The sequence below is a fragment of the Bidens hawaiensis genome, unplaced genomic scaffold (assembly GCF_021521415.1).
Source record: "Bidens hawaiensis isolate Kalapana, Puna unplaced genomic scaffold, B.hawaiensis_p1.1 tig00002772_1, whole genome shotgun sequence".
Lineage (NCBI taxonomy): Eukaryota > Viridiplantae > Streptophyta > Magnoliopsida > Asterales > Asteraceae > Bidens > Bidens hawaiensis.
This window is the reverse complement of record NW_027491150.1, coordinates 993497-1015125: the sequence shown is the minus strand read 5'-3', so window position 1 is coordinate 1015125 and position 21629 is coordinate 993497. Positions and strand designations below refer to the sequence as shown.

Sequence of the window (21629 nt, the reverse complement as noted above, 5' to 3'; positions counted from 1 at the left end):
TGTTTTGGGATGTTCATGTGTTCATACAAACTTAAGAGTCTTAAACTTGTTTATGAACTTTAGTCGCGCAGTATCCCATGTGTTGAGGACGTAGACTTGGCTGTTTATTTGTATGTGTGGATCATTAACCGTCTTGTCGGTCTATTCCGCAGTTCTCATGGTACCATTAGATGAACACGGGAGAACTATCGTTTATGATTTTCTCTTTGTTTGCACATGCACAGTTTGTCTTGTTTGTGAGCTCAATTGTGAGCACTGGCAGTCTATGAATCTTAGAGTTGATCCCGATCAGATTACACCCTTGTTGAAAACCAGACATACACATGTTGCGCGCAGATTTATTGTTATCTATGTATTGTATTAAACTTGATTTCTCACCAACACGCAAGTGTTTGACGTTTATTTTAACACATGTTCAGGTTTGCAGTAGCTGTTTGGAGCTTGTGGACACATAGGAAGTTTTCTTTATTTTGGACCTAGATTAAAATGTATCAAGACAAGTTTTTGCTGTTTGAATATTATGATTTATAATATATTGATTTATGATGATTTATGTTATCTTGTGTTTACTCTGCGCGTGCGCGAATGAATGTATTTATTAAATATTGACACCCAATAGTGTCACGAGTAATGAAACAATATGTGGCGCCCCGATGTATAATCCGCCTTTGGTCGGGGTGTTACAGATTGGTATCAGAGCTCGTTGACTTTAGGATAGGTGGTTAGACGTAACGGCCTAGAATACCTAAGAGTCCCTTCTCGCGCATGAGAGAAATCTCATGTTTGCGCGCTTATTGTTAATTACTCGTTATTTATGAATATGCTCGCGCTTGCGCAGTATATGATTTTATGTTTTATTCCGCGATATTTCGATTTTTGTTGAATTTCGATTTTTATTGATTTTACTTACATACTCGTTTGTTGGATTTGAAAATCCGAAAAGTCATGGTGATACATGAATAGTTGATTTTCAATTTCCATTTACGATTATGTTCTGAGGTTGGAGACTTGAAAAGTCATGGTGATACATGAATTGTCAACCTCCAATACTCATTTTCTTGTATGTTTTATATTGAAGATTGAAAAGTCATGGTGATACATGAATCGTCAATCTCCAATACTCGTTTGCTCGTATATTTTAAATTGGGAATTCGGAAAGTCATGGTGATACATGAATTGTCGATTCTTGATTCGAATTCGTTACCTTTATTAAGTCTGCATTTAGGGTCATTTATTTTACTTTAACTTTTGACAGTAACTGACTCCGTGAAACCAAGCTTTTCGAGGTTATACTTTGTGCTAAAACCAAGATATTAACTAAAATTAAAACTTTTATAGAATGCCTCCGCTATCTCGTCGCCATCTCAAGAAGAAAGAAGCCGCGCGCAGACGCTTGCAGCAACGTTCCCAGGAAATGGCCGCCGCAATAGCCCAAGCTTTGAGCCAAAACAATACCAACACCTCTGGTTACAACATTAAGTCCTTTAACGCGGGTAACCCTCCAAAGTTCACAGGCCTTGAAGGAGCCACCGTGATGCTCCAATGGCTCGAAAAGATTGAAAACACTTTCCTCCACACCCAATGCCCCTCAGACAGACGAACCCTATATGCTTCCAGTGTCCTGGAATCTAGAGCGCTTACATGGTGGAATGGAGTAGCCCATGCGCGTGGCGCAGAAGCTGCTTCCAGCATGCTCTGGGAGGAATTTAAGGAAATTCTGACGCGAGAATTCTGCCCTCCCAACGAAGTTAAGCGCCTGGAGGAAGAATTCTGGAACTTGAAGCAATACAGCGGTGAAGCGCGCGAGTACGCGACGCGCTTCCATGAACTAAGCCTGCTTGTCCCTCACCTTGTTACCCCTTCCCGCCGAGCCATAGAGAAATTCCTTGGGGGTCTCCCCATGGAAATTCAGATTCTGTATGGACTAGAAACCCAGTTACCCTCTCTGACGCCATCGAGTTGGCCGCTGTGCTCAGCGACAACCATGTCAGAGCAGGAACCCTGTTCCTGCGGGGATCTGAGAAGACCAAACTCACCAAGACTGTTCCTGAACCAGCAGAGACCAAATCAGAACCCTCAAACCGTAACAACCTCAAGCGCAGGCGCAAAGCTTACGCGCTTACCAACCCGCCCATTGTCCAGCAACCCATCTACCAACCTCCAGTTTACGCGCCTAACCCTCTGTCAGCCTACCCAACACCTCCTGTAGTCCACAACTATGCCCTAACCAATCCAGCACTCCCTGCCCCGCCAACTAAGAAACCTTACACAGGAAACCATCCCTTTTGCCCAACCTGTAGATTTCACCACCCAACCCAAACCCCGTGTCGACTTTGTAACCGATGTGGCCGTACTGGTCACACTGCTGAGAACTGTAGAGTCCTTCCCGCCAATCCAATTGCGCCAACACCACCAGTCTACCCGCAGAACCCACAACCAACCTACCAAAACCCACGACCCAGATCGTGCTTTAACTGCGGTGATCCCAGTCATTTCCGGAACGCGTGCCCGAGACTACAAGTTCAGATTACACAAGCGAATCCGGTGAACCAGATTTCGAACCAAGTGACGCGTGGACGAGCTTTTAACATAACCGCGCACCAAGCGCAAGCGAATAATGACGTAGTTAATGGTACATTTTTGCTTAACGGATTTTACGCTTCTATACTTTTTGATACTGGCGCCGATCGAAGTTTTATTTCTCGCGCCTTCGAGCAGAAGCTTGCGCGACCACGCGATAACTTAAAAGAAGATTTTTCAGTTGAATTGGCTAACGGTGAAACTGTTTTAATTAACTCTGTGATTAAAGATTGCACGCTTAACCTTAACGAAAACGATTTTCTGATCGACCTCATCCCCATGCCTCTTGGAAGTTTTGATGTTATCATTGGTATGGACTGGCTTTCGCATAATCGCGCCGAAGTTATTTGCGCCAAGAAGTTGATTCGCATACCTCGAGAAAATGGTGATCTTCATATCTACGGCGAAAAACCCTCCAGTGGTCTTAAGCTTATGTCTTGCGCCGAAGCCCGAAGGCTCATGCGGAAAAGGTGTATTGCATTCTTAGCCCATGTGGTTAAACCTGCTGAAGAAAAGAAGCTTCGCGATATCCCTGTTGTGCGTGATTTCCCTGAAGTTTTTCCTGATGATCTTCCTGGTATCCCTCCCGCTCGTGAAGTCGAGTTCCGCATTGATCTTGTCCCTGGTGCTTCCCCCGTAGCTAAATCTCCTTACCGTCTTGCGCCCGCTGAGATGCAAGAATTGGCAAGCCAACTTCAAGAGTTGACTGCTAAAGGATTCATCCGCCCTAGCTCTTCGCCCTGGGGTGCTCCGGTGTTGTTCGTTAAAAAGAAAGATGGATCGTTTCGCATGTGTATTGATTACCGCGAGTTGAACAAACTCACCATTAAGAACCGGTATCCCTTACCGCGTATTGACGACCTCTTTGATCAACTCCAAGGTGCCTCTTGTTTTTCCAAGATTGATCTCCGCTCTGGCTATCACCAGTTGCGCATCCGCGATGAAGATGTTCCGAAGACTGCTTTTCGAACTCGTTATGGCCATTTTGAATTCTTGGTCATGTCCTTCGGTCTAACCAACGCACCCGCCGTTTTCATGGATCTAATGAATCGGGTGTGTAGGCCCTTCCTGGATAAATTCGTGATTGTGTTTATCGATGATGTTCTGGTGTATTCTAAGACCAAGGCCGAGCATGAGCAACATCTTCGGTTGGTATTGCAAAAGCTTAGAGCCGAGCAGCTATTTGCTAAGCTTTCCAAGTGTGAATTTTGGTCGGATGAAGTACAGTTTCTTGGCCATGTTGTGAACAAGATGGGTATTCATGTCGACCCATCCAAAATTGAAGCAATCAAGAACTGGATTACGCCATCCACTCCTTCCGAGATCCGTTCCTTTCTGGGCTTAGCTGGTTATTACCGGCGCTTCATTTCGAACTTCTCAAAGATCGCATTGCCTTTAACAGCTCTAACGCACAAAGGTAAACCGTATATTTGGGGCTCGAAGCAAGAAGAAGCATTTCTATCGCTCAAGCGATTGTTGTGTGAAGCTCCTGTTCTTGCGCTACCTGAGGGTAATGATGATTTTGTCGTGTACTGCGATGCCTCCAACCAAGGTCTCGGTTGTGTTCTTATGCAACGAGGCAAGGTTATCGCTTACGCATCAAGGCAACTCAAGATTCACGAAAAGAATTATACAACTCACGACCTCGAACTTGGTGCAGTTGTTTTTGCCTTGAAGATCTGGAGACACTACCTTTATGGTACTAAGTGTATCCTTTACACTGACCATAAAAGCCTTCAGCATATCTTTGATCAAAAGGAACTCAACATGAGGCAACGCCGATGGAACGAACTCATCAGCGATTACGATTGTGAGATCCGGTATCATCCTGGTAAGGCTAATGTGGTAGCCGATGCGCTCAGCCGAAAACCCTGCCAACTTAACTGTATCTTGCCGCGCACCCAGCTTCACTTCGCGCCGATCCAAAGTAACCTTGAATCGCGCATTCGTGACGCGCAGCGCGCATCCATCAGTAATGGTAACATTCGCGCCGAGTTAGCGTGTGGCGCGGAAGCGCATTTTGTCCCTAATCTGAGTGGAATTCTCTGCTATCTCAGTCGCATCTGGATTCCCTTTGATGAGAATCTTCGCGCTGACATCCTGAGTGAGGCGCATAAATCTCGATATTCCGTTCATCCTGGCACCGATAAAATGTACAAGGATTTGCGCATTACTTATTGGTGGCCCGGTATGAAGAAGGATATTGCTGTGTTCGTAGCTAGATGCCTGACTTGTTCTAAAGTGAAAGCTGAACACCAACGCCCATCTGGTTTGCTCGAACAACCAGAAATTCCTACGTGGAAATGGGAAAGTATAGCGATGGACTTTATTACCAAGTTACCTTTGACAGCAAGCAAACATGATAGCATTTGGGTAATAGTGGATCGTTTGACTAAGTCTGCTCACTTTCTGCCCATTCGTGAAAACTACCGTGTTGAGCAGCTCGCGCAGCTTTATGTCAAGGAAATTGTCTGCCGCCATGGTACTCCTTTGAGCATCATATCCGATCGCGATGGCCGTTTTATATCCCGCTTTTGGAAATCTCTCCAATCTGCGCTAGGAACTCGCTTGGACATGAGTACGGCATATCATCCCCAGACTGACGGTCAGTCTGAGCGAACTATTCAAACTCTTGAGGATATGCTCCGATCTTGTGTTCTTGATTTTGGAGGTAATTGGGATTCACACCTGCCTTTGATCGAGTTCTCTTATAATAACAGCTATCATTCCAGTATTGGTATGGCCCCATTTGAAGCACTTTACGGTCGTAAGTGCCGCTCCCCGATTTGTTGGAGCGAAGTGGGTGAAACTCAAATCACAGGACCCGAACTTGTTCAAGAGACAACCGATAAAATCGCCAAGATCCGTGATCATCTGCTGACTGCCAGAAGCCGACAGAAGAGTTACGCAGATCGCAGGCGAAAGCCTCTCGAATTTCAAGTTGGTGATCTTGTTCTCCTCAAAGTGTCGCCCTGGAAAGGTGTTGTCCGCTTTGGGAAGAAAGGTAAGCTTGCTCCTCGTTATGTTGGTCCATTCAAGATTCTCGCGCGTGTAGGAAAAGTTGCCTACAGACATGACCTGCCGCCCGCGCTCAGTAATGTGCATCCAACGTTCCATGTATCCAATCTCAAGAAGTGTTTAGCTGACGAGAACCTTCACATTCCACTTGATGAAGTTCAAGTTGATGAATCTATGCATTTCGTTGAGAAGCCTGTTGAGATTATGGATCGCGAGGTAAAGCAAACCAAGCGCAGTCGTATCCCTATCGTGAAAGTTCGTTGGGAGTCCAAGCGCGGAGCCGAGTTTACATGGGAAAGGGAAGATCAAATGAAGATCAAGTACCCGCACCTGTTCTCTGCGCAACCTACTTCGAGATAAATTTCGGGACGAAATTTCTTAAAGTAGGGGAGACTGTGACATCTGCCCCGATCCGACCCGACCCAGTTACCCGTTTCTCCGACCCGATCTCTTTTATGATTTAGTATTTATTTATGCTTATATTTTAATAATAATATATATATTTTCCTTCCCGCCTCTTTCTCTCTCTTTCTTTCCGCCGTCCCGTCCCTCTCCTTCTCTCTTTCCGCCTTCTTTTCCCTCTTGTCGCCGTCCCGCCCTTACGCCTTGTTTCCCTCTTTTCTTCTAACTCTTTGCTTGTCCTTTGTTCCTTCCCGCCTAAGGTTGTCTGCGCAGCTCCACGCGCCAGACCCCTTACAAGGAATCCTGCGTGAAGACCACCTGTTTCAGCGATACGCGAGACGAACTCTTCTCGCAGCGCGCTAAGAATTGTAATTCTTCTCGCAGCGCGCTAAGAACGGTAGTTCTTCCCGCGACGCGCTAAGGATTTGTAGTTCTTCTCGCAGCGCGCTAAGAATCGTAGTTCATCCCTCGACGCGCGAAGAATTATAGTTCTTCCCGCGGCGCGCTAGGAATTTTAGTTCCTCCCGCGGCGCGCTAAGAAATGTGATTCTTCCCGCGGCGCGCTTAGAAATGTAGTTCTTTCCGCGACGCGTTAAGGTTGGTTCCGTCTGCCTTCGCGCTCGCGCTCTCTTGACCTTCTGTGTCTGCCTTCGCGCTCGAGCCTCCTCGCGCTAAACCCTTTGAGTTTTCTTCTGTTTAAATCTAGCCGTTTGCTTTTGTGTTGTCTTATCTTTTGTGCTGTTGACCTAATCTGCTTTATGTCTGAAAAGTTACTTTCGGCGCAGCATGCGCACCAACCCCATTGGTTGGCAGAAAAAGTGACTGACATTATCTTTTGAGATCTGCTTTTTCCATGCCTGACCTGTACCTTTATCTGACCCGCCCATGCTTTTACTGTTCCCTGACAGCTGTATCTTGCCCCCTGCAGCTGCCATATCTTTCCATATCTTTTGCTTTTGTTTTCTTATGCTTTTTGATATCTTTTGCTTTTGGAATCTTTTGCTTTTTGAGATCTTTTCCCCTTTTTCTAGGGATTGTGTTCCCTAGGGTTTCTCTATAAATAATAGTATTATTTTTCCTAACACTACACACACAAAACACTTAATCTCTCCTGTTCTCCTTGCCTTCTCTGCCGCCTCCCTCTCTGCCTCCGTCTTCCTCCCTGTTCTGTCCTGCTTTTCCGGTAATATATATATATATATAATAATTTACTTATGCTAACTTATAACCAAGACTTAAAACCGATCATTAAAACAATAATCTTATTTATAGGTTAACTTGTGCTTGTTTAAAGTTGGTTCTTGCTTTATCTTACACCGCATCGTTTATCAAGTGAGTAATCTCGTACCTAATCCCTTTTTGCTTTTAATGTTTTGGGATGTTCATGTGTTCATACAAACTTAAGAGTCTTAAACTTGTTTATGAACTTTAGTCGCGCAGTATCCCATGTGTTGAGGACGTAGACTTGGCTGTTTATTTGTATGTGTGGATCATTAACCGTCTTGTCGGTCTATTCCGCAGTTCTCATGGTACCATTAGATGAACACGGGAGAACTATCGTTTATGATTTTCTCTTTGTTTGCACATGCACAGTTTGTCTTGTTTGTGAGCTCAATTGTGAGCACTGGCAGTCTATGAATCTTAGAGTTGATCCCGATCAGATTACACCCTTGTTGAAAACCAGACATACACATGTTGCGCGCAGATTTATTGTTATCTATGTATTGTATTAAACTTGATTTCTCACCAACACGCAAGTGTTTGACGTTTATTTTAACACATGTTCAGGTTTGCAGTAGCTGTTTGGAGCTTGTGGACACATAGGAAGTTTTCTTTATTTTGGACCTAGATTAAAATGTATCAAGACAAGTTTTTGCTGTTCGAATATTATGATTTATAATATATTGATTTATGATGATTTATGTTATCTTGTGTTTACTCTGCGCGTGCGCGAATGAATGTATTTATTAAATATTGACACCCAATAGTGTCACGAGTAATGAAACAATATGTGGCGCCCCGATGTATAATCCGCCTTTGGTCGGGGTGTTACAACAACGACTACCAAAACAGGTCAGCCTGATCCAACGGCCTCACTTGCACTAGGAAAAGAAGGTACCAAACGGTATTATGCATATTATGAATCGTGCAAAGATGCTAGACAATCGTGTAATCTCGCAACGAACAGTCAGGCTCAACCTGTTCCGACGACTAACCCAACAACTACTACACCAACCGAAAGCTCAGCTGGTATTCTACATCACCCAATACACTTCTTCTCATACATGTACACATCATACATATTAGGGGTGTGCAAGAAAAAGAAAAACCGATCCGAAACCGAAAAATACAAACCGAAGAAACCGAACCTAAACAAAAACCGAGGGTTTGATTTTATGTTTTTAGAAAAACCGAAGCGAACCGAATTCCTAATTTTTTTTTTATATTTTATATTAAGTAATTTATAAGAATTTAATAAATATGTAACTCCAATATTTTTGATCAAATGTATAATAGTCTATTATTTTACAATTAACAAAGTTATTTACCTAAATTCATTAGTTTTTGCCAACTTTTTTTTTCGGCCTAAAATTTTCAAGCTCAAATGGCAAAAACCGAAAATCCGAAACCGAAAAAACCAAAACTGAACGGTTTCAAAAACTCCAAAAACCGAAGTTTTGGTTTTCGGTTTGGTTTTAGCCAAAAACCGCACCGAACCGCACCACACACACCCGTAATACATATTGTTAATAACAAGGTTAACGGGTTTTTTTTCTTTTTTTTTCAGCGTCCCCTCATCCAGTAACCACTACACCAACCGAAGAGGAAACTCGTGATCCGGTGTCCACACATGTAAACAAGATATGACCCAGTAACAAACCACAACCGATTGGGACGAGGAGTGGTGGTCGACCCACATGGAGGAGATAATCAAGATGTGCAAATCTTACGGCGATACTAATCTTGCAGTGTACCGCTCTTCCCACCCACCCCGGATGCTTATTTCACTTATGCTATGTTACTATCTCATGCTTCATAATAATGGTAATGTTCCGGTTTAAAAGAGTTACGAGTTAAACTATAATGTAGACGGTGGAAACATCTTATGTAAACTTTTCAGGGTTGAATCATGAACTTAATCTTATGTTGACACTCCGTTGGAATTTTATGTTGATGGTAAATTTGGCCTATCGAATAATGACTCAAGAACACGTTGTTTTAATAAGGGTTATATGGGATGGTTCGAGTCAGACTACGATTAATACCTTTAAAACACAACATTCTGTTTTGAAGTTATACAGGTTTTAGGTTGAAAGTTGAAGCAACTGCCCGGATTTTACTGATCGAATAAATGTTGTTTTAAATATGTTATTTCTTTGTATCATATGTTATATGAGTATTCTAGGCGTTTAGTAAATTAATTTTTTGGTTTAGTGTCAAAAATGTAACGAAGCTAACCGATGCCAACTGACTTTATGTCGCTTTGATCATAAGCTCTTTTTTTATTTTTTTTTAGTTTTTTATTATAAGCTATACGAGTGTAGTTGCAATGTTAAAATATTAATTATATGCAACTTATTCTCATTATCATAACGAGCTTAACGCATACCAATCAAACGCACGATTATGTACCGCCTCAACATGGTGGTACAAACTATTTTACTTGCTTCTACACAATATGGTTCAAAAATCACAAGAATGCTTATGTTTCGAAACATTTTTCGTACACCTCATATCAACTGTTTTACAAACATACTAACCAAAACTACAACTGGATTGGTGTTAATGATTCTCATTTTAATTCACAAAATTAATTTTTGATTATAAACATGTATAAATTTGCTCTAACCTCAAAAAATCTAGTCAAAATTGGATAAAAAAAAATCCTGTCTCATATGTTTCCAAGAACAACAAACTTTATAACAAATTTCACCTTCACCTGCAATTGAATTATTAATTAATTAAATATATCATCCAAGCATTTCAAATATTAGGGGTCCAAACGAGACGAGCCCAAGCTCGACTACGCTCGAGCTCGGCTCGTTTTGACTTATGAGAGCTTGAGCTCAGCTCATTTCGAGCTATTTATCTAAAGCTCGAGCTCGGCTTGTGAGTTGATTTTTCAAGTCGGGCTCGGCTGGTTTATTGTTCATTAATTAACTTATATTTGTTTTTAATTATTTTTATATATTTGAGAAAAACCTTAAATGAGCCTAAGCTCGGCTCGAGCTCGTGTAGTAACTTACACGAGTCAAAGTTCTGCTCGAGCAGTCGAGCTCGTGTAGTACCTTCTATGTACCTTAATACATAGAAGTCCAAAAGAGGTAAAATTTAAAAATACAAAAGGCTTGACGTGCCTAAACGAGCGTCCCTTACAAGGCTTGAGCTCGGGCTTGATAACTAAACAAGCTTTATTTTAGGCTCGGGCACGGCTCGGGCTCGAAAAAGTTTGTCCTGTTCCGAACTTTTTATCGATCCGAGCTCGAGTAGCTTGCGAGCGGCTCGGCTCGTTTACACCCCTAATTTCAATTGGTAAGGGTCGAAATCGAAACAATTTGTGTCCATTTCAAATTTTTATAAAAGCAATTTTATTAATTAATTTAGAACAAAATCTACAAACAAATTCAAGATTTATTAAATCTCTTTCTACAACTTTATACACAATTTTAAAGAGCAAAAATCATTACCTGTAAACAATATGTGCTCCAAGATGCCAATCTGCACTACTGAAATTTTCTACAAGCACATCATTTACGGGCTCTGCGTTTCTTTTTGTCGAATGCAACCCGAAGATCCCAAAATGATAAATGCATACATTAAAATTAAAATTCAAGATTTTAATGTTACAGATGTATGTGGATTCAAATGACAACCCTTTTCCTCCATGACATCAGCAAGCTCCGAGCACTCGTCACGTAACCCTCGTTTCAACAACCCGTCAAGAAAAACCTTCCACGCAACTTCGTCTGCATTGTATTTATACCCGTCAATCAAACTACAAAAAACCTCCTTACCCTTTTCGTGTTTTCCTTCATCATATAACCCGCAAATCAGTAACTTATACGACTCTAAATGAGGTAAAATCCTGTGTTCAGTCATAGTATTTAGTAAAGTCAACGCTTGGTCAAACATTCGCAAGTAACACGAACAGTTTACTAAAGAAGTGTATATATGTTCGTTCGGGTAAAGCCCGATTGTTAACATATGACGAACCAATCTACACGCTTCTTCGAGCCGATTTTCGTTACATAGCCCAACGGTTAACGCCTCAAACGTTTTGACATTCGGTCCACATCCCCGTTTGACCATTTCTGAAAACAGACTCGTAGCGGTCTCTAAATCGATTAACTTCCACATGTTACCGATATTAACATCGAAAGTTTGAAACGTTACGTTTTCTTTTTGTTGCAAGGTTAATAGATGTTTCACTATTATAGCATACGTATGGTGAGACGGTTCATGTTTAGCATCCATCATACGTTTTAAAACATCAAAAGCCGAATCTAACCTTCCTGCACGAAAATACGCGTCAATGAAAACCGTATATGTTGCTGTATCGGGTTCTACACCTTCTTCTGTCATATTATTAATCATGTCTTCTGCTTCTTTGACCATACCTTGACTACAATATGCAAGAATAAACGAGGTGTACGTACAAACATTGGGTTTCAATCCAGAAGACACGAGTTCAAAGAAAAGCTTACGGGCATCAACAAAATCGAATCTTTTTAATAACCCTTCGATAAAAACCGTGTATGTAGTAATATCCGGCTTGAAACCTATCTTTATCATCTTCCCTATAAAAACCGAAGCTTCTCGAATCTTATCTTCTTTACACAAGCCATGAATAAGCACATTATACGTCCAAGAATTCGGTAAGCAATCGTTAATAAGCATTTCGTTAAATAAAGTCAACCCGATATCGATTATCCCAATTTGGGAATATCCATCTATAAGAGTTATATAGATAACTTCATTCACATTAACGCCTTTAACGTTTAGAAAATTTACCAATTCATGAGCTTCTTCTACACTCCCTCGTTTACATAAAGTATGTACAAACGCGCCGTAGGTCCCCTCATCGGGAACAACACCGTTATCTTTCATCAAACTAATCAACCTATACGCGTTATCGGCATCATTGTGCTTACAATATCCATTAACTAGCAAATTGTAGGTCAAAACGGTCGGTGATATTTTCATCTTCGTCATCTTATCAAGTAAAGCCATAGCTTTATGAATGTGACCGGCTTTACAATATCCACCGATCAACTCGTTGTAAGTACGCACATTCGGTTTTACTCCTTTCGTTTCCATTTTTTCAAAAAACTCGACTGCATCATCCATCTTTCCTTCCTTACAATATCCATCGATCAAAGCATTATATGCCACCACGATCCCAACGACTCGTTTTTCTTCCATTACGTCTAATAACTTCCTCGCTTCATCCATCTTTTTATCTTTACACAATCCATCGATAAGAACCGTGTACGTGTGAGCGTTCGGCTCACAACCTCTCTCACTCGTCTCGTAAAACAATCCCCATGCTTATTCTATTCTACCTAACCTACTTAACGCAGATATCAAAACAGTAAACGTATGTACCGTCGGGGAGCAATTACCATCACCCATTCGACGAAACAACTTTATACCTTCTTCGACTCGCTCGTCTTCACAAAACCCGTGTATTAAACTCGTATACGAAACATCGTTTCTCCGACACCCTTTCTTAGGCATTTCATCAAACACCTTATACGCATTATCAACATCTTTATTCCTACAATGACCTAAAATCAACGACGTGTACGTATGCGTATCGGGACTAAGCGCGGCTCGAACAATCTTACTCACATACACACTAGCCACATCAACTTTTCCTAACTTACAATACCCATTCACCATCGAATTATACGTGTAAATATTCGGCATAATTTCATCATCCAACATCTCGAAAAATACACATTTCATATCATCAACCATCGAAAACCTCGACAAACACATTAACAATGTATTATAACATCTAACACTAAGCTTAAATTTAACATCTTTATAACCATCATCATTATTACCACAATTCATTTTCCTCAAAACCCCTAAAACAAACCTTGCATCATCCTCTGTTTCGCACGCTTTGATCATCGAAATACGGGTCTTTTCGGCGACACCCAGAAGCCGATTCTTGACCAAGATTGTTACCAATGAAGCATAGGACTCAACACTGGGTTTAAGATTGGGTTTTTTTGATAAAAAATTGAAAAATTCAAGAATTTCAAGAATCTTGTGTGGGTTCAAATTAGGGTTCTTGGTGAAGAAAGAAGTGAATTGGGTTAGTGAAATTGATGGGATTAGGGTTTTGAGAAGTGGGTTTTGGCGCCAATTGGGTGATGATATGAGGGTGAGTAAATTTGAGGTGAAATTGGGTTCAATTGGTGATGATGATGAAACAGGGGAATTGAGAAGTGATGATGATAAAGATTTGAAGGTGGTGGTGAGTGAATGTGTGGATTGTTTGAGAGTGAATGTTGATCTTATTATTATTATTATTATTATTACCATTGTTATTGTGATGATTATTAGGTTGGAGTTATTGGTTCATTTTAGATGGGAAAGGTGTTTGCTGCTGCAACTGCAAGCTAAGAAGAAAGGGGGGAATATTGGAAGAATGTGTATAAAACCCGGACGAAGGTAAAATGCAAGCATTGGAGCGGTACGTTGACGCTGATTTAGCCGGTTTCAGTTACGTGCGTTATAACAAAAATTTATAAAAAATGAGGTGGACCAATGGGGTGACGTCGGCTAGTAAAATTGGAGCGTTTGTAGAACCAGGACGGTGTTGAGGTGGCCAGTCTAGGTAAATTCAGCTAGTTTGTGTCATGTTTGTTATGGTACCGGAACTAAAACAAAAAAAATATAGGCATTCGTCGGGTTCCGGAACGTTCGTTACGGTAGTGAAACTATAACAAAACGCGGTGAGTTTAGGCGAATTTGGTTGGTTTTCGTCACGTGCGTTATCGTACCGGAGCTAAAACAAAAAAAAAGTTTGGCAATCGGTCGGGTTTCATAACGTTCGTTACGGTTTGGAACCATAACAAAATGAGACGAGTCTACGCGAATTTGGTTGGTTTTCGTCATGTTCGTTACAATACTGGAATTACAACAAAACAAAAGCAAAATTGAAATTCAGTCGGTTTTCGTTATATTTGTTATGGACTGGAACTAAAAAAAATACGTTGCACAAATAAGGTGCCGCAACGTGCCCTAATCGGGGATTTTGCAGCACCAAATTTTTTATCTGTATATTTTAGTAATTAGTAATTCGGTTTTCGGTTTTTTTTAACAGTGCTACTATACAACTTGTATTGGCTTATATGGGTCGTGTAGATGGCAAACTGGCAAAGTGTGTCAAGAGATGTTGACTAGTAAAAATCATGCATCGTATAAGCCTATACTTGTCATATAGACACTCATACTAGTCATCTATACCACTTGTATAGGCCTATGCGAGTTGTATAGGCCTAAGTGACAAAATTAGAAGCAGAACCACCACAATTGAACTATGTCACCGGAATCACACCACATGTAGTGATTTGAAGGGTCAAACCATACGAAAGATAGTTTGTTGATAAATTAATAACGAAAAGTTTTGATTGGTTGGAGAGTCAACGGAGCCCGGACTCCGCCCCTTAGACGAGTCATTGAATACCTACAGGTGATCGGGTTTCACATACATGTGTCCATTGTTTTCTAGTTGTGTTTGTTAATCTTTGTGTATGCTTAGAAATAATGTGTCAAAATCACAAATTCAAAATATTATTTAAGATAGTTGTGGATTTTAATCTTTCTATTAATGTGGGCTGGATCATGAATGTTGGGCCTATTTCCTCACATCTTTTTTTTTAGGTTTTTCTTCGGGCTTCGGCTAGTCTTACTTCTAGCCCAAGCCCTGTTATTAATAGAATGTTCCCATAGACAATTAGTGTGGAATAGGATGAGCAATAATCGTACCGTTAACTGAAACTAATGAAACGGAACCAAAACTAACTGAATTAACCAAAAATCAGTTATCGTTATTTTGTACCCTCGGTTAACCTAAACCGAACCAAGCCACTCACATTTCATATATTTCTAGCTTAAGCATAAGTTTTAGCCCAAGTTTAATTTTGATTATTAAACCGAAAACCGACAAACTAACCGAAAACCGATTGATTAATTCGGTTGAAGCTAATAACCGAACCAAACAACACACAACCTTGGTGTGGAATTACCACCTTCTTTTTGTTCTACATGCGGTTATAGTGCACAAAGTACAAGATGTATAGACTAATTCAGGCCTACAAGTTACAATGCATGGAGTGCAACAAGTAATGCATGTTGCACAAACAACATGCAGGTTAACATCTCCAAATAATAAGCAAAAAAGTTGGGTATAATAAGTCTATGAAGCAAGTAACCTTTGGTGTTTGTTGACTAGACTGTTAGGGCACGGAAATTTAACACTGTGGATACGTTATCCTGACATATGTTCTTGGATCAGTTATCCTTAGACAGATCCTGTCAGGATCAGTGGTACTCAGTACTTGGTATTATTAACAATTGTTTCTTGTGTGTAGGTTGTTATTTATTAAGTATAACGGCGCCAAGACTTATTCCACCGGATATCTCGCTATTGGACTTGTCAAACACGTGGTCAAATGGTTGTAACACGTTTAGTGGGAGAAGTGGCGGATTTATAGGACTTCTTGTTGTGTCACAAATAACTGAGTACTGAAGATATGTTATTCTTGAAGACATGTTTGAATCAATTATCCTTCTGAAGAGTTCCAGAGCTATGTCAGGATCATGGATCCTCGGTATTTGATGCTGTTAACGGTTGTTTCTCATATGAATGTTGATATTTATCAACATTAACGGCTCCAAGGACCAAGTCTGCCTAAACTTTCGCTTCAAGACTCCTTTATGCATGTGGTCAAAGATATGGAGTGGATAGTGGAGGATTTGCGGATTTTTAGGACATGTTTGTTAGTTAGTTATTAATTATTTTCTTTATATACTGAGATTATGATCGATTAGGAGGTTCATTCGTCACTGTATACACACACACTCAGAGCAGAACCAAACACTCTCTGTACACATTAGCAATTCTTGTAAGATCGATCTAATCTCCACAACACTTGTAACTGATTTTTACCATTAATAAACTTGACGGTGATAGTTTTCACCGTCCGGGGTTTTTTGTGCCGGAGACCACGATAATCATATACTCACCGACCAAAGGTTACCTTGTTGATCATTGACTAAAGTAATCCGACCAAAGATTATCTTATTAATCCTTGACCGGGGTTATTTTACCAACGATTACCTCGATAAGTTTTGACCAAAGTAAGACTATCGTGATTAAGGGCTTTTTCCCTCGTGATCAAATTATTGTGTTCACCTATATTACAATCATACACTTGCTTTTACCGAGTTAGCACCTTACCTCACTTAACAGATTTGGATATGTGATCCTTGACAGATTTTTGTCCAAAACATAGACTTTTATCATTGCTACTCCAGGTAACGTTTTTTAACATGTTGATCGAACTTGCAAAGGACGTGTGGCGGCGTTCATGTGTCTCTCACGAGTTTTGAGTATGGGTCGTGTTCGGGTTAGGCCCACCAACCGACTAACACAACCTGTTCAACCCCCCCCCCCCCCCCATTTGTCTAGGATATCATAAACTACACCACCTTAGCACAAATAGTTCGCGATGAGTTTTGTCTTACAATCATAAACTATACAAGTGACCCTGACCTTCTTATAAAGGCGTGAGATTCTTTGTAATCACGTATCTATTATTTGGAACTCGTCAACTAAATTAAAGCTTAAAATATCTATCATATGTATTAATTTGAACTCGCTAATAGTTAAAGTAAACTTATGACTTTATGAGCTTTTAAGTAATGTTTTAAAATTTTCGAATACCTTTGACTAAAACAATGACTAAATAGCAATTTGCAATAAAAAAGATAACTAACTTAAGCCAAAGTCCCATTTTGAACTATCCTATTAAATGTAATCCGACTAATAACTTTGATTAAGTAAGAATTTTAGTAAGGTATAGTAAACCACTACCATCTACAATGAAATTTTTTTTGGGGCTACAGACTAGATACATAGAATAGACTTTGGTCCATGGACCGTCCGAGAGGGGGAGAGAGAAAGGTGCGTGGTCCCTAGGAGAGGCGAGAGAACGTGATGTTTCATAAGGGGTAGTTTATAAAGAGACATCATCGTGTTGCAGTTGTACTATGGTTTATGCTACTGATTGATAATAATTTATTTAGATAATGTAGAAGGTGTACAAATTATGTCCATGTAATTTGTCAAATGTTTATGTGAAATTACAAGTACCCTTTTATAAATGATGAGCTTGTGTTTAAATGTTTGAAGGATCGTATTCAAGAACTAGTGAATGTGGTGTGATAGTGTTTATGTTATTGATTATTCGGTTTGTAACGAACTTCCCGTTGGTGTCATTCCACCATAGAGAGCCTTTATAAGTAGAGCACATTTCGCGTTATTGTCGTTTGTTGTGACTTAATGATTCATGATGGTTTGTTGTTAATTTCCCAATTATGTAATCCCACATAACGAGACTCAAGATGGGTTGTGGATGTCATGTTGGTGGAGTTGGGTATATATCACCTTAAGATTAATGTGGATTGTGGAATCAATATTTTCTATGTCTATAAGCCAATCAAAACACTTTTATTTTATCACATATAAGATTTTCCAACGAAGTAATCAAACCTGAAACCGAAACTGACTGCACGTTTTCTAATATCGTTCTTTTGTTTTAGTTTTGTGTGTAGGTTAGTACTTAGTTTATCTATACGTAATTTAATCTAGCATTAGCATAGTTTGTCATGAATCAACGATATCTTTGGTTTTAGTTTTCATATTCAAATGAACTTTGTAATACTAACAACATGTTGATACCTTAATTACCATAGTTTATGTAAACTTGCCTTTTATGCACCACATTTCAAGCCTACGAAAAACAACGATGACAATCCACAGATACTTGGGGTTTCCGGTGCACAACAAGTGACGATGACACTAGGGTTTTTAGGAGTAAAACTATGGAACAATAAAACGCTTGTGTAAAGAAGTTAGTGAACTAACATTTAGGCTTATAAATGATACTGTTGAGACCTCGAATGAATTGTAAGGATTGAATGTGCGCGTGTGTTAGGTCAAAGTGGTCGTCTTAGTCGTAGGTGATCGTTTACCGGTGAATGGAAGGTATTCTGTTAAATTTAGTGAACATGAGCCTATTACAAAAAGAGTGTGTTACATATATAGGGTCCCAGAGGAATCTTTTCCTGGGACCGTTACCCTAGGCTCTAGTCTATTATCCGGCGGTTATTTCCCATCCCTCTGACTTTCACAGGAGGCTCGCTTTTGTCCGCTAGGTATGTCCTTTGCTCCAGGAATACGTAAGCTTCAGCTATGTCGGGTGTCAGCCCCATAGCGATTAGTCCCTTGTTGACTTCAGTCTTTGTCTTGGTGTGCACTTGATATCCTGGACTGGGCCTCGCTTCTTGTGTCTGCCTGTCTTGCTAATGCTTCTTGGCTTCACCAGGCTAACTCTGAGGTAGCCTCTTTAGATACCATTAGGTTACAATAGAGAATATTTACGTATAATAACAAAGACACTCTTGGGTATAAAACATATTAACACCGAAATAGACAGAAGATAGTATTAGATAATAAATAACAACCGAGCTGATTCCAAGCTTGAAAATCAAGTCCGAGCTCGAGTGGCGTATAGAAAACTCGTTTAGGCTCTTGGAACTTTGAGTCTTGTGTGTTTTAATTTTGCATCTTATAAACTTCTATGAATTAATTTCACACTACACAGTTGAACTTAAGCTAAACTTAGGCTCGTTTAAGTACTAAACAAGTTCGAGCCAAGCCTAGTCTTATTTAAGGGTTTTTTTCCCCTCAAAATATATAAAAAAATAATTAAAAACATATGTAATTTAACTAATAAATAACAACCGAGCTGATTCCAAGCTTGAAAATCAACCAGGGGCGTAGGTAGCTTTAAGGGAACGAGTTCGGCCGAACCCGTACAACATTTTGTTTTAGTATTATATATTAGTGTATTTTGACATCGAACCCGTAGAAATTTCAACATCGAACGCGTAGAAAATCCAAATCTAAGTGATAAACAGTCGTTTGTCTGTCCCTCGAAAATTTTCAAACCCGTAGGAATATATTTCAGGCTACACCATTGAAATCAACTCACGGATCTTAAGCTCGAACAGTCGTAAGTCAATACGAGTCAAATTCGGCTCGGTTACACCCTTAGTATAACAAATTATAGCATTAAAGGAAAGTTATATTTTTTTTATAACAAAGACTTTTATCATAGGTGATAAACATCCAAAGAGTTCTAGTCTTCTAGATAGCATGCTCAACTTTATAAATTACAACACATTGTAACACTCGTTGTTAATGATGTAATAATATTTTGGGTTGGGCATTTGATCAAACACCTTTGGTACCATTTGTCCCCACATTATTAAAGAATGGCCTTGTTATTTGTATGGTGGTCCAATTCTTGGGCCCCAATATTCACCCATTCACCATCATTTACCCAATCCCACATCCTCTCTTTCTTTCTTGAATTCAGAGAATCGAAACCAAACCAAAAACCAAAACTTTTTCATTCATCTTTACAATCCCATCTCCAGTTCTTTACCACCATGACATCCTCGCCGCCGTCACCATCACTTCCTTTAATCCAACTAAAGAAAGAAACTTTATTGGAAGATGAGCAGCAACAACAACAGTTGTTGCCACCTCATCCTTCTTCCCCACCCCTCCCTACTATGCTACAGCCAGCGCAGTCTTCCAAACGGTCCTCCATGAAGGACCGCCACACAAAAGTGGAGGGTCGGGGAAGAAGGATCCGAATGCCCGCGATCTGCGCCGCGCGGGTATTCCAGCTCACCAGAGAGCTCGGACACAAGTCCGACGGCGAAACAATCCAGTGGCTTCTACAACGAGCCGAACCGTCCATAATTGCCGCCACCGGTACCGGTACCATCCCCGCAATCGCCACGACAGTAAACGGCACTCTAAAAATCCCCACCACCTCCACCACCGCCACCGCCACCACCAATACCAATAACAAAAGAAAACTCCCATCCGATTTCGACATAAACCGAACCGGAACAGAAACCGAAAAATTAAATACACCATCCACCGTCACCACCGCTACCGCAACCGTATTCGCTCCTATCACAACCACCACCACCACACACCCTCAATCTTTCGTACCGGTATGGGCGATACCGGTTAACGGAACGACGGCGTTTTGGGCGTTCCAACCACCCGCAACGCCATTCGTAAACTTATCCGCAACACCGATTTCATTCCTCGCCACCGGAGAAAATAAACCGAAAATGACGAATGTCACACCTACTCCCAGCTCCACTTCCACCACTGAAACTCAACTAGTGAGCAAGAGCAAAGAGTTTCATTTCATTCACACAAATAGTCCAACACCTTAACAACTAGTTTTCAACAAGTCATGTTTATCTTCTTCAATATGCAGTTTCTTCTTCATAATAATAATATTATTATTATTAATGATAATATTTTTTAATTTTGTTTATCATGTGTGAGCACGTGAGTGAGGAGTGGGGTCTACAAGGTGGGCAGGCATTGGGGTCTACGGTAAATGTGGTGGGGGCTATGTTAGTGGGGCCGAGGGGCCCAGTAAAGGACCACAGATGGTGGAAAGTGGGCCAGTGGGTTTTAAAAACAGTTGATTTTATGCGCGTTAAAGTGGGGCCGGGCTTACGGTGGGCCTGCGAAGCATACGGCAACGAAGTCTGCCATGCGTCTTATTCGGGATGGCTTTACGATACTTTGTAGGGCTTTGACACGTGGATGTTTTTCATTGGTTGGTTATTGTTTTTTAGTTTTTAGTTTTTTTTAATATTATTTTAGTGGGTCCATATTTAGATGCACGCGGGGTAGTCTAGTCTAGTGCTCCACCCACCTAGTCTTGTATTCCTTGCTTTAGTGACTTGTACTTTATGCAATTAAGTATGTACGATCTTCAAAAGTCAATTTTAGAACCTTACACTTGGAATGCTTTTAACTTTTTATAATTAAGCTAAAAACAGGGGTGTAAACGGGTCGAGTTTTACCAAGCTCGTGGCTTATATAAATCTCGTTTCGTTATCGAGCGTGAACTTAAGTTTATATGAGAAGCTCTTTTAAGCTCGTTGAGCCTTTATATCTTTTAGTTATATCTGTTTTGGATTTCCATCTATTAATTTCACATTTCCCGGCTAACTTTAGAAAAAGAGCTTGAAATGAGTTGAGCTCGAGTTCTCTTAAGTCAAAATGAACTGAGCTCGAGCCAATTCAACTAATGCTAACTTTTTGTAACCTAGGGACAAAATATAAATTTATTGAATGTCTTATAACATTATAGCATAGATGAACAATTTTTCGAAGTTAATAACACGTTAACATTGAAAGATGGAACAATTTTTTTCAAAATCAATAATAAGTAAAGAACCACGAGCATAACGTACTATACATTTTTGAATGTGATTTA

At 40.3% G+C, this 21629-nt stretch overlaps 1 protein-coding gene and 1 pseudogene across 1 annotated transcript; one reads left to right on the top strand and one right to left on the bottom strand.

Annotated features, from left to right (window-relative positions):
* Nucleotides 1–10822: 10822 nt before the first annotated feature.
* LOC143621223 (uncharacterized) lies at nucleotides 10823–13557 on the bottom strand (annotated as a pseudogene).
* Nucleotides 13558–19850: 6293 nt separating this feature from the next.
* LOC143621052 (uncharacterized) lies at nucleotides 19851–20589 on the top strand. Its single transcript, XM_077092587.1, has one exon. The coding sequence runs from the start codon at nucleotides 19885–19887 to the stop codon at nucleotides 20566–20568; it is 684 nt and encodes a 227-aa protein (XP_076948702.1). The 5' UTR covers nucleotides 19851–19884; the 3' UTR covers nucleotides 20569–20589.
* The last annotated feature ends 1040 nt before the right edge of the window (nucleotides 20590–21629 follow it).